We start from the raw sequence: 14,541 nt of genomic DNA, 5'->3' as shown, positions 1-14,541 counted from the left end.
ATTTATTTTATAATTATTGCAACAAAAACACACAAATCATAGTTTTAAACTGTACTTTAACTGCTAATCATGAATAGAAATGCTAAAAATGAATAGAAAGAAAGAAAGAAAATAGCTCAAAAGATATTTAATTTGACATCCTGAGGTTGGAGAACAACATTTTCTAAAAGTCTAGCCCCATCACTTAAAATCATTTGTTAAAAAAGACATTAATTAATTTTCAGGCGTTTCATGCCCTATTTTGTACTGTTCATGGAAAGTGCCAAAAAACCTCCTGAAAAAAAAAAAAAATCTCTGAGCAATAAGATCATCCTTTGGGAAAGGTTTATTTGGAGCAACCCAACTAAGGGGAATATGTTTAACTTTATTTATTATTAAAGGGGAGTTAATACATTTCAGAGAAACATTGCTTTTCTTTCAGATGTCCCTCAACTTTAGCCCATGGGGAGCTGATGGGGACAGGTTTTATCGTTTACTGTGACTGCAGGCGGCATTTTAACCCAGCATTTGAGAGCATACAAGCAAAGCTGAAGGCTGGCCTCGGGAGATTGTAAGGATAAAGCGTCTATTTAGACTTACCCCAGAGGATCATGGGTCAGACACAGGTATACAGTGTATTCTTAGCTTTTAATGGAGACAGAGCTATACAGCTTTATTGCAATGCAAATTCTAATTAAAACTCTCTAATAGAGGTTTAGAACGACACTTTATACACTCTCGTCATCAACATAGACCTTACTCTCTTTTCCAGTTTGTGCTTGATGTGAAGATTTTATTAAATTTTCACATTTTAATTAAATCTTTTCATCGTATCTAGCTGCTGAATGACCCCTGTATATTCTGCCTTTTCCTTTTTAAATTACACTGTGGCCAGCGAGAAAAGAGGAACGAGAAAAGAAACATGTCCGTTAAGCTAAATCATTTTAAAGCGCATTTATAGAATCGATATAACACGTCGTTCCTGCTGGCTCTGAAATACATGGTTAGTATATGTTTTATAATGTCTAGAGGTATACTTTCATTCCACGACAGAAACCAGGCTGTATCAATTGAAATCGATTGTGAAATCAGGGCTTACGGCCTTGGCTAAATTGTAAGTGTCAGTAGGAATCAAAATTCTATTATTTTCCAAACAATCACAGATAAAGCTGTATAAAAATTCCAATGCCTGGTCTCTGAAAGCGCTTGTTTGCTGTACCTGATTGAGGCCGCTCTCGGCAGCCTCGTTCCTGTCCTGTGGGACACGCTCAATTTTCCGCAGGCTTATCTTGCCAAGGTGGCCAATTTAGGAACCTTTTGCCGCTTGGCTTTTTGAGATATGGCCCCATATGTGACTCTGGATCACAAAACCAGTCATAATTTGCACGGGTATATTTGTGTCAATAGCCAACAATACATTGTATGGGTCAAAATTATCTATTTTTCTTTTTTGCCAAAAATCACTCGGATAAGTAAAGATCATGTTCCGTGAAGATATTTTGTAAATATACAGTATAAAACATTTTTATATAAAGCAATTTTGTGAGTGAATGCAGCACAATCTCAAACATAAATGGACAACTTTAAAGGGGATTTTCTCAATGTTTAGATTTTCTTTGCACCCTCAGATTCCAGATTGTATCTCAGCCAAATATTTTCCTATCCTAACAAACCATAAATCAATGGAAAGATTATTTATTCAGCTTTCAGGTGATGTATAAATCTCAATATCAGAAAATTGACCCATGTGACTGGTTTTGTGGTCCAGGGTCACATATTACAAACGCAGGCGGAGGCAGTTGCATTTGTTGGGACGGTTTCTGGGTTCTGGGGATACAGTGAAAAGCCTGAATTAAAAACTTGATGGCCTTGTAGCAGAGTAACGAGTATGTTTAAAGCAATAGTTCAGCAAAAGATTTGTCAGCATTTACTCACCTTCATGTCATTCCACAATTTGTATGAACAGAAAGTTTAATCTTTTAAACTTCATTTGCATATAATGAAACTTCATTTGCATATAATGAAAGTGAATATGGCATTTCCATTTTTATAAAACTATCAATTAATGTTAATTATTATAAAAAATAAAAAATAAAGTCCTCCGGTCAGCAAATAGAACTGATTGAAGACTGCAGCTGGCATATCTTTCAAACTTTGTGTATCTTTTCTTGACCATAAAAAAGATCTATGAGATGTGCGATAATCCTGATGCTGTACGTGGTTTTAATAAATCTCATTTCTCTACTCCAGCATTAATTAACATGATCCACAACACTCACACTTACATTTATCCATACAAATTAGTGCTGCACGATTAATCATATCGCAATCGCGATGTCAAGCCTATGCGATTATATGACGCAAAATGCTGCGATTTACGATTGTCAGAAAAGTTAATCAAAGAACAAAGGGAACAGAGAAAACTCTCACTGCTCTTGACTACAGAACTATTGTAGCTTTAATACGGATTAGTCTATATTTAATTTATAATAATTTATGCTTACTACTCTATTTCAAATACAGTACTAAGGACCACTCAGGCCTATATTAAAGCCTACAAAAAGTAGCATGTCATGGGACCTTTAATAACTTTATTCAATTTCTGTATGTCCTACCTGTTAGACAGGAAGGGCACGGGTAAATATGACATTTATTGATGGTTTATATGAGGATTGTTTGAAGTTCACTTCAATTAAAAGTTGCTATATTTTTTGAAGCCTAATAAATGTAAAAAAAATGTAATGACTGAATCACTGTAATGTTCGATGGCTATAATTAATGTAAAATAAAGGGGGGGGGGGTCATTTTTATCCAGACATTAATAGCTGTATTAGGCTATGTTTACACGTGGCCGGTTATTTTCATAAACGGACATTTCACCCTCTCCGTTTTCAGAAAAGTGTTCGTTTACACAAACCCGTGTATATGCCGTCAAGATAGAGCATGCCAAACCTGTAGGTGGCAGTGTAACGAGAAGCTCAAGCCCATGTTAGCCAGTCAGAATCCCTAAAATATAGGTCGCACCTTTGACGCAGTGCAAGTTCTGTCGCATACTGTGACGTCGACTGCCTAAAACTCTGTTTTTCTCAGTTTACATGCAAACGTGCAAACAGAGTTTTCCAAAATCTCCACTCTGGCCGGAGTTTTTAGAAAGAATCGGTTTCAGAGGCGAATTCTCTGTTTGCGTGTAAACGACGGGCACAACCGAAGGGAAATGTCTTTTTCAAAATAACCATGTACGTGTAAACGGGGCCTTGGTATCAATGATACTTGTAAGGGTCCTCTGTTCCTGCCTCCGTTTCCCAGTACCACGCCCTCTTGTCTAGTCGAGTCCTCGTTTGTCTGAGTGTTGTCACCTGTTCCTCATGTTCTCTGCTCCCTTGTTGAGTCCTCATTTGTCTGAGTGTTGTCACCTGTCCCTTGTCTGAGTGTGCTCACCTGTTCCTCTTGTTCTCAACTCTCTTTATGTGTGTTCTCTTGCCCTCATGTTTTGCCAGTTTGTTATATACTTTCTATGTGCTATCTACTACAGTTTCTAGTCAGAGCTTACTTTAGTCTCACCTTGTCTAGTCTCGTCGTGTCTTGTGCTTGCTGTGTCTTTTGTCTTCCCTAGTTTGTCCTCCAAGCTGAGCATCCCTGGCCGCTTACACCATCACCCAAGCAGCAAGACCGGTGCAGTAATTGTTTGTGCCCTGAGAGTCGATCCCCTTGTACTGTGTGATCCTGCCTGGCACTTACTGTTCTCCTCCAGTCTCTTGCTGCCATTCAGTGTCTACCCGCCCTCCTACAGTCATCCTGGGTTGGATTCAGCGGTCGATCTCTCAGCCTGCCTGTCTTTGTGCCTCTGGTTTGGACTGTTTGGCTCCTCTCCCTCGCAATATCCTGTCTTGTCTGCTGTCTTTCAAATAAACTCCTGATCACTCATTTCTGCATTTGAGTACTCCTTCATAGATCTAGAACAGATACTGACCTTCATTCATAAAAAGATGCCAATAAACAAGCATTAAAAATATACTGTAAAATATACTTTAAAATATACAATTTTATGTTGTCTACATTAATTTGGAGATTAGCTGTGAAATTACATTATAAAATAATTATATTACATTCTAAAAACTAACAAAATATCTTATTTTCATGAGTGTACAAATGTTCTTATTGTTCTATTTATTTTATACTCTTGAAACAATAAGTTTGCAGTAATGCAAAGATGTCATTATTTATTTTTTCAAAAAATATTATTTTAATTTAAAAACACTGTGCATTTAGGCTAGTTTGAGTTGAGAAATACACATTTCAGCATTATTGCTAATCTGTGTCTGCACTTTCCTTGAGAACCAAGCAAGTTGACTCATGAAACCATTTGTATATTATATCGCAATCGCAATATGACATTTTCCCCAAATGGTGCAGCCCTAATACAAATTACATAACAGTTATTACTTAGCAATACTAAAGCTGATGTATTATAGACATCGCTCAAGAGTGCTTTACTCCATCTTTCATTCATGTTCTAACGGTATTGACTGCTTAGGGCTCACTGGCTGGACAACTGCCTGTGCACACTTGTTGCACACTGCCATCTACATGAATGAACGCGCAATTACAACAGTAAAAAAAAAAAAAAAAACATTGGCTAATATTATTTCAGTACTGCAGCAAGAAAACAAACACCGTAGCAAAAAATACCTCAAAAAAGTAGCACGGTAATACTGTGTTTTATACCATGGTATAATTAGGTATTCTTTACATGTAAACAGATACCATGCACTTCACTTATAAAAAGTATCATGATAGCCTACTACCACGTTTTTGGACGTTTACAATGGAACTACGACATGTACCATCTTACATATGTCAAAAAATGTCTCATTTGTGTGTCTTTATATGTTTCCAAAGGAATTTAAAGGGTTAGTTCACCCAAAAATGAAAATGATGTCATTAATGACTCACCCTCATGTCGTTCCAAGCCCGTAAGACCTCCGTTCATCTTCGGAACGCAGTTTAAGATATTTTAGATTTAGTCCGAGAGCTTTCTGTTCCTCCATTGAAAGTCAATGGACGGCATACTGTCCATGTCCAGAAAGGCAATAAAGACATCATCAAAGTAGTCCATGTGACATCAGTGGCTCAATCTTAAGTTTATAAAGCGACGAGAATACTTTTTGTGCGCAAAAAGTAAACAAAAATAACGACTTTATTCCACTATTCATTTCCTTCTCTCTGGGCCTCGAGTGAGTTCACGTAGTGTTTTTGCGTAGCGCGTCTGTGTTGTACACAGTACAATAACTGAGCTAACTAAAGTCTCCAATAGGCACTTTCCACAAATACAGTTTGGTGTCCTATTTTTTTAAAGCACAATTTCCATTTTTTCTTCTTCTAGTGAGACTGATTAGATCATTTAAAATAAAATAATATAATATAAATAGGTTTACTTACATTAACTTCAATCAAATTCAATATTTTAGGCTAAGCATTAAGTTTATCACAATTATCGCAAAAAACCCACACAAATCAGGGTTTTAAACTGTAATGTTGGTAACAGAGCAACAAAAAAAGTAAATTCATATAAAATGATTATAAACCAGCTCAAGTTATATTTAGTTTGACCTCATGAAGTTGGCGAACATAACATGTTAGTCTGCAAAATTATCACTGGAATAATACCATGGTACAAGAATTTCCATACATCAAAGCACCAATATCATCTGACACCATCACTTTACCATGGTACCACCACAGTGACTGGGCATAGCCTTAAAACATAGCCTACCACACGTTACAAATAATAATAATAATAATAATAATTATAAACACAAGATACACTAATTAATCAAGAAAATAATAATAAACTGATAAATGATAAATGCAGCTTTGCCAACGAGTGGCAAAGGCCTCAAGTTCAAATCCAAGCCAAACCAGGTGCAAACGTATGTTAGTGGATGTATATTTGGAGAAGGTACATTAATGTTGTGATTTGATTACCTTGACCAGCTAGTGCAGTACTTTTATCATCCATGATCCCAATTTTTTTGGCTCATGACAGTGGCAGGTGTAGGACTCGACTTTCGAAACACAGCTTCATGAAGTTTAATTTCGAATGTTTTGTTTCGAATCGAATCTGCGGTTCGGAGCTTGTTGTGTTGCGTGGAACTTGCCAAAGTCACGTGATTTCAGCAAACGAGTAAACAAAAAGGGTTTTCAGCAAAGTTTTGATTGTTGATAATTTCAAAGCCTTAGAAATTCATGTATCAAATATGTCACAGACTAGACCTTTTAACGTTAATACAGAAAAGGACAATAATATTTAATTGATCCTAAGTGGTCTAGTTTGTAACCCCCTGCCTAATAACATACAAAATAAGAATATCCATCAATAAAATAACACAAGTGGTTTAACTGATTCAGAGTTGCGAAGAGCGAGGAGCACTCGACTACTTTTGACACCGCCAAAGAACTTGTGGTATGCTGCTCAGTGCTCAGTACACCTCCAACCTATAGGTGGCGCTATAACAAAAAAAAAAAAAACAGTCTTTGGTTATTGTAATTCGGGTCAATAAATAACTAAAAATAAGATAACGCTACGTTTTGCGTCCAGTAAAACCTATTTTCGCTATCTGAATTACATATAATCTCCATAATTTGAAAAAATTGCCGTTTATTAGCATCTGATATAATAAGTTTTGTAAGATCTTGTGTAATTTTCAGGGAAGGGAGGGGCCAGTATCGCTCTCATCCGGTGGAAGAGTCTTTTTATCAGCAGAGTCAAGAACATGGCGGCGCTCCGTGTGGTCGTGTTCTCCGGCACCGGGAGAACCCTCCTTAACACATCAAAATCTCTTCATGCTCCACGGGTATGGACGCATCTAGTATTTTATTTTTTAATTTGCTCTTTTCTCGCATTCTGGTGTCGGAAGGATGCAAATATACGCCTTTATTCGTTGTCATGTCCCGGCGTCTCTTGCAGTGTATTACCTAAAGCAAGGTCACAGCATATGTGGCTCTTCTTACATTCGTATTATGACATTCCTGCCTTTATGTTAGTGTCGTTACACATTTGGTCTATCTAATAAGAACTATTATTTGTTAGAAATCATGTATAGTTTGATTTAAAAAGGACTTTGAAGCCTAATAACTGATGCGAGCTGCCATTCCTTGAGTTTATCCTTGGTGACATCATTGGTCTTCGACAGTCAAAGCTTATAATACATTAGTAATCCTTCTAGTTTTTACAGAACATGACAACTGTTTCTGTTTGTTTTGCAATATGCTAACAATTTATGTCAAATGTTGATTTGAAAATTTAATGTCTTAGTAGCCTGCTTGTTTTATTGACAGCAGAATTTGAGCTGGCATAAGCTTCAAATTTGAGTAGGACCAGATGATCCTTGAAGTCTAGCATGGTTTGACAATGTTACTGATTTTTTGTCTGTATTTTGCACAAAGGATTTAACATGGTAAAGTCACAGCTTTGCTTAGAACTTTGTGACCTTAGATATCATGCATATTTCCTAATCATTTTACAGTTCTTTATTTAATTTTTTCAAAATCCTAAACCCTCAAAAATCCTCAATTACATGTTTAGGTGGTCCCAGATTTTTGGGCTCCACCATATTTGTTATGACTCACCATATTGTTATGCAATATTTATTAGTACATCTTTTTAATAGAAGCCAATGCATTTTAACAATGTAAGGAGTTTTTGTCATTTAGTCATTATTTAAAAGATAGTTTTCATATTTTTTTGGACATGAATTCTTGAAGTACCTTGGAGTGGCATATAAATACCATGGTATATGAATGTGAAGACCGTAGCGTTGTTCATTTATTAGTAACAATTTGGTATCATTTCTCAATGCCGTGTCATTTTTGACTTGCATCTGTGAATGTTGGGATGACACTAATCGAGTTGCATTTATGCAGAGTTATCCATCAAATTACTAACTGAAAACTAATCCTTGGCAACGTTTTTGTCTTTTGTAGGCCAACATGTCATTCGCTAGCCTGCCGAAGGGGAAGAAGATAGCCCTGACCACGATTGGAGTGCTGACGACAGGAGGAGCAGGTCTGGCTCTAATGCTGCAGCAGTCAGTCAAGGCCTCTGATTTGGAGTTGCACCCACCATCATACCCCTGGAGCCACAACGGATTGCTGTCCTCCCTCGACCATGCCAGGTACCACAGCCCACATCTTGTGCACTTTCCAGAGCGCACAAAATGATGTTGTCTACTGATGTTATAGCAACAGTACGTTAAAGGTTATGTGTGCAATTTCTACATGGCGACTAGCGGCTTTTTTTTTAACCAGTTACAATACTTGACCCATCTATCATTTTTCAGCCAAAAAGGAAAGCCCACCTCAAACTCGCACCATTGGATACAGAAGTTCTGCTTAAAGGGTTAGTTAGTTCTAACCTGTATGAGTTTTTTTCTTCTGTTGAACACAAAAGAAGATATTTTGAAGAATGTTGGTAACAAGATGGTTGGCGATAGCATTGACCATTTTTTCCTACTATGGAAGTCAATTACCAACAATCTTTAAAATAATCTTCTTTTGTGTTCAACAGAAGAAAGAAACTCATACAGGTTTAGAACAACTTGAGGGTAAATATGACAATTTAAAACATTTTTGGGTGAATTATCCCTTTGAAGAATCAGCAAAGTTTTAAAATCATCAAAGATTTTACATTCTTTATACTCTAACAAGGAACATTTATTTGTATCTCTCAATCATCGTTGTATTGTGTTATGTTTTGCCCCCTCACACTAAAAATATAAAGAGCTTTGATCATAAAGCAAAACATTTAATCTTACTAAGACTTATTATTATTATTTTTGGGATATGCAGAGTTACATTAAGTAGTCTGTTATATTTTTATAAAGATCTCATTGATTTACATTACAAGCTATCAAAATGTAATCTTTTTGGCCAGTTAAATATCAGCAACTGCACCAACTTACATATTTTTGCTTAGTTTGTGCCTCCTTGAGTGTGAGCTCAATATTCTTCTATTCCTGTCACACTATATGAGCCATAAAGTTCTGATGTATCAAATATAATTTTAGATTGTATAAAGCTTCAATAAACCCTTCCATCTAAAAAAAAATTGATTATGACTATTATTTCATACGTCAGGCTTCACAGAGTTAAATGTAATTAGGGATATTGGTTTTATATAATTTCTCCCTGTCTAGTGGAGTTCATGTGGCATAGCTTTCCCTGCACTGTTATACAGTTATTAAAGGGGTGGTTGATTATGATTTGACTTTTCTAACTTTAGTTATAGTGTGTAATGTTGCTGTTTGAGCATAAACAACATCTGCAAAGTTACAGCGCTCAAAGTTCAAAGCAAAGGAAGATATTTGCTTTTAAAGAAAAGGACTACAACAAACGGCTGGTTGGGACTACACGACATTCCTCCCGGGTTAGTGACATCACTAACCCTAGAATTTACATAAACCCCGTGGCCGCCCCCGGGAACACGCAGTCCATGTTAAGAAGAGGAAAAGTTGTTGTATAAGAGTACATTTGTGAGTCAGCTCAAACTTTAGCATCCATCTTTTCACATGCAATAGAAAGTCACTCTGTGTGCATCTCACAACAGTTCCTATATTAGCGATTTATAGATTTATCATGACAGAATATCTTAATTGAAGATAGTTAACTACACATCAGCAACATAAATTCATTAACTAACCATTCAGAGACGTCCTGTTGCATTCTACATGTTGTCACTTCTTCTTGAGTCTCTCCATCTTTGTCTGACTCCTTTTTAACATTAAAGGCAGAACAGTTTCTGTCATTTTAATGTGTGTCTGCTATTCTTTCAATGGCTTTGTTTTTCAGTATTCGTCGTGGGTATCAGGTGTATAAGCAGGTGTGCTCGGCCTGTCATAGTATGGAGTATTTGGCCTTCCGTAACTTGGTAGGAGTGTCACACACAGAGGCAGAGGTCAAGACCCTGGCTGAAGAGGTTAGATTTCTTTATGATGTTAACATGCATAATAACCGGTGGATGAAGTACACAAATCAAGTACTTGAGTAAAAGTACAGATACCCTGACAAAATATCACTCCAGTTGAAGTATTCAATATTACTTGAGTAGAAGTACAAAGGCACTTGATTTTTAATGTACTTATATTAAAAGTTGTGTGACTTAAATTATAAAACTTATATTATGTTAAAAGTACTGATTGATTAATGTTTATTTTGGAGTCCTATATACTCCATCCTACTCCATATGAATTGTCATATAGAAGTGCCTGTCAATAAGGAAGATTATGCAGACACTTAACATGTTTTGATCTGCAAGTAAAAAAAAAAAAAAACATTTTATTTTATTACCAAAACTGGTCAGTGGTCACATTGATAACTGCTACTGATTAAAAACTCATAATTCAAGTGTGCAAACAAGTAAAAATAACGAAGTATACCATATAGTATATAAAAATTAGGAAAGACAAAATGTTTGTTAATGTGTTGATGACTATAAACATGCAATAAAAAAACAGACATCACATGTGTTAACATTAAGAGGAACACTATGTAAATATACTAGTTTTTTATCATTTGAAACTGCTACAGCAGTGGGGAAGATCTTTGAGCATTAATTTGCCTTATCTTATGTTAAGTTTTTATAAAACGTACCCTGTTCAGACAGTAATGCAGAAATGATGACATGTCCAAATTCAAGCGTTTCATACGGTGGGCTTTAAACAGCTCGCCCTTTTACAGCAGATTTAGTTCACAAACAACTGACAGTCGTGACCTAAATATGATTTTCATTTGCAATAATAAATCCTAAAATTCGGCAGTAGTAACTTCGTCAGGCTGGTGAATTCAATTAACTGTTAACTGGAGACTCGCTCTGACCGGATCATTTGAATCAGTGAGTTGTTGACTCAAGAACAGATGCAATCAAATTGGTGCAATTCTTGTTCATAAATCTAATTTTAGTATATATTTATTAACTCATAATCTAATTGCACCACTGAGTTTAATGTAATATTTTGTAGTGTTTCAAGGCACAGCAATGTAATACAAATTTTTGCACTGACAAGCAAGCATCACTATCATTTTCTTTTGGAAAAATAAAACAATGTGGAGTCAGTGTCTTTTTAATGCATCTGTCACCTTAATATCTTTGACGCACATCTGTAATGTGGTTAACATTCTGTTATGTAGATTGAAGTTGTGGATGGTCCTGATGACACGGGAGAGATGTTCACCCGACCCGGAAAACCCTCAGATTACTTCCCCAAACCCTACTCGAACCCTGAGGCTGCCCGTGCTGCAAACAACGGCGCTCTGCCCCCTGACCTCAGCTATATTGTCAGTGCCAGGTAACAAATTACTTTGATCAGGTACAAAAAAGTCTCCATTTTAAAAGACATTTCTGCCATCTGAATCCTCATAAAAGCATCACTAAAAGCCCTTTTTGTGGTCCTGTTTGCTCTGGCATTAAAAATTGTTCTACTACAAGCAATTTTTTAACTAAAAAAGGACCATTTTTATATGATTAGAGAGAGATTAAACTCCATAGATTTGTTATCATACTGCTGTTTTTCTTTTCCAAACTTGATCTTATAGTTGTTGTTTTTTTCTTACATTTTATGATTTCTATTTCTCTCTCTCAGGCATGGAGGGGAAGATTACGTGTTCTCTCTCCTGACCGGTTACTGTGAGCCTCCGGCTGGTGTGTCCATGAGGGAGGGGCTTTATTACAACCCTTATTTCCCTGGTCAAGCCATTGGTATGGCACCACCCATCTACAACGAGGTGCTTGAGTTTGATGATGGTGAGTTTTTAGTTTTCTAGTATCATTGCCCCTTTTGAGATGCACTCCAATTCATATTTCTACAAGGACTGTCAATAGATAATATAATGTCTGTCATTAATACAACTCATTACTTTTCTTTTTGCCTAAATATAGTGTATTCATTTTGAATTCATAAAATTCCTTTTGGTGGAAAGAAGGGAATAAAATAACAAGATTTATCAGCCCGCTGGTGGCATTCTCATTAACGGTATATTTTACTCATGGGTTATATTTCATACTTGCTGGGCTTTGATTATAATTAAATTCTGCCATACAAAGACTAAAGGACTTTTCTGTGTTAGATATCCCTTCTGATTTTGATTTACATATAAATTAGCCATTTAGAAAGTTTTTGTTCCATTTACTCATAAGTTAATCCTCTCTACTGGATTGAAGTCATTATAAGCTAATGCCCATTAGGTAAATAACATATGAAGTATTACATACCGTAGGTCAGAGTTTTTTTTAATAGCTCACTTTTTCTCCATAGGAACCCCTGCCACCATGAGCCAGGTTGCTAAAGATGTTTGTACTTTCCTGAGGTGGGCGTCCGAGCCAGAACATGACCAACGCAAACGTATGGGATTGAAGGTTTGTGTTTTCCTGATTTCTTCACCACCAGTTTATTTCTTCAGGCTCAACTGACATCATTAGATATTGGTAGAAGGTTAGAGTTATGTAATGCAAAACTACACTGCCCAATCTTTTTTTGGAGCAATTTTTTTGCTCAAGATCTTGTATTGACTATGCAAGAGTCCAGCACTCTGTAAAGTCTCCTTCAGCACATCCCAAAGACTTTCACTGAATTTAAGCTCTGGACTCAGGTGCCAATTCATGTGTGAAAATGATTCTTCATGCTCCCTCCCAACCATTCTTTCACAATTTGCTCCTGATGAATCTTGACATTGTCATTTTGGAATATGGCCATGATGTGTCTTCCTACATAGTTGTTTAAGAAATGAAAAGTTACACACTCCATCAATTAGGGTTAGAAGAACTGCTGCCAAACATATAAAATGCTGGAAACAATCACTGCAATAATGATCCAATCATAGACTCTTAAGCATTTGCCTATTTAAATCCAAACAGCACTTTTTTTTCCTTTTCTTTTTTTGCTGTGCAGTGTCAATGACCACAGTATAACAGAAAAGCAAAACATGCATGCTAAATATCTGAGAATTCATCCCATTTAAAGCACTACTTCTAAAAAATAGTGTTAATTGTTTTTCTCTCATTCTCTCTGCAGTTGTTGATGGGCGCTTCCATACTTGTTCCCATGGTCTACTACATGAAGAGGCACAGGTGGTCTGTGCTGAAGAGCAGAAAGATTGCCTACAGGCCTCCCAAATAAAGCCAAACTGCTGCCTTCACCAGGCCTTGACACAACGTAAAAACCTGATTCACAATTCTCCAATCTTTTTCAGAATGCACAATGCTTCAAGATAAGGTTGCTGTCATCAATAACTGCTGGACATCCAATCAGATAGATGTCCTTGCTCCTAAATGACTTGGGGAGTGGGATCTGAGACAACCTTTGTGATGTTTTACTGTAAAATAAATATTATCTCAATGAATGATTTGTGGTTGTTTGCAAGGCAATGTGTTCAGAGGCAAAAATCAAAAATACATTTGCAACCTTCTTGTGCTTTGTGAGATCTGTCCTCCCTCTAGGTTCTCTACACTTTGTTGTATAAATATTTAATAAAAGCGGTATACCCTAATGATCTCTTATAACAATTCTGTTTTCTATCTGATTCTGTCTGATCATTTAGATTCATTCATTTAGCTGGAGTTTTTTTTTATCCAAAGCAACCTAAAAATTAGGAAATACTAAAGCCATTTATTGAAAAAAATTTGTACATAACATCCCAACATTAGAACTTTAAAAAGTTCATATAAGAGTAGTTTAGAAGTGTAGAAAATGTTGAGAATTAACTGTTTGTACAGTACTGTTTGACAGTCTGTGTTTTCTGAGATGTCCTGAGACTGTAGGCCAGAATACAAATTTTGCTGGGGGTTTTTCAAATTGTTTTTATAAATTTCTCTAAATTTTTATATAATCATGCTCAGAGATCTTCATAACTGCAGGTCTAATTTGCTGTCAATAATATAGTTTTATCAAGCAATAGAACGCTGAATACATAAGATATTTTGCCAGACCTCTCAAGATAATTGTAAAAAATACCTGAAATTCTAAAACAGAAGTGTAGAGAAAAATTTGTTTGTGTTTAGATTTGACAACATAAGGCAGAAACAAGATGATTTTGATTTTAATAGGTCTTGATAGGACTAAATAGGTCTTTAAAAGGACTGATTTTAATAGGTCCCAAAAAAGTTTTGTAAAACTTAATCTTAATATATCCTTTTAACTTTAATGATGGAATGAAGAATGCAAAACTGAATTGAATTAATGAAGACAAGTGGTGAAATGTATATTTTAAAAAATTATAACTTACACACACACACCTATATGGTATATGTATACATTTATAAAATAATATATAAAACTACATGAAAGTAAAAAAAATAGGGATTGCTAATAAGTAAATATCAATTTAATTTAAAGTGTTATTTGTTGTGAAATTTAGGTCGAAATTGAGCATATTTCTTTGTGTATAGAGAAAATAAAAGTTTAATACTCCCGTATTCTCGTTAGTAAAGATTAAAAAAATATCTTTAAGTCCATAATTGACTGTGATTGGTAACATTGAAACAAAATTCCAATATCCGATTAAACTTGCAAA

At 35.7% G+C, this 14,541-nt stretch overlaps 1 protein-coding gene across 1 annotated transcript; it reads left to right on the top strand.

Annotated features, from left to right (window-relative positions):
• Positions 1–6,691: 6,691 nt before the first annotated feature.
• cyc1 (cytochrome c-1) lies at positions 6,692–13,534 on the top strand. Its single transcript, XM_081381393.1, has 7 exons — positions 6,692–6,833; positions 7,963–8,153; positions 9,826–9,952; positions 11,164–11,321; positions 11,616–11,776; positions 12,288–12,388; positions 13,044–13,534. Exons 1-7 carry the CDS (start codon positions 6,753–6,755, stop codon positions 13,146–13,148), a joined length of 924 nt encoding a protein of 307 aa, XP_081237519.1. The 5' UTR covers positions 6,692–6,752; the 3' UTR covers positions 13,149–13,534.
• Positions 13,535–14,541: the final 1,007 nt, after the last annotated feature.

The sequence above is a fragment of the Scardinius erythrophthalmus genome (assembly GCF_964197995.2).
Source record: "Scardinius erythrophthalmus genome assembly, chromosome: 12".
Taxonomy (NCBI): domain Eukaryota; kingdom Metazoa; phylum Chordata; class Actinopteri; order Cypriniformes; family Leuciscidae; genus Scardinius; species Scardinius erythrophthalmus.
The sequence above is the reverse complement of the archived record's forward strand: the minus strand, read 5'-3'. Positions and strand labels throughout refer to the sequence as shown.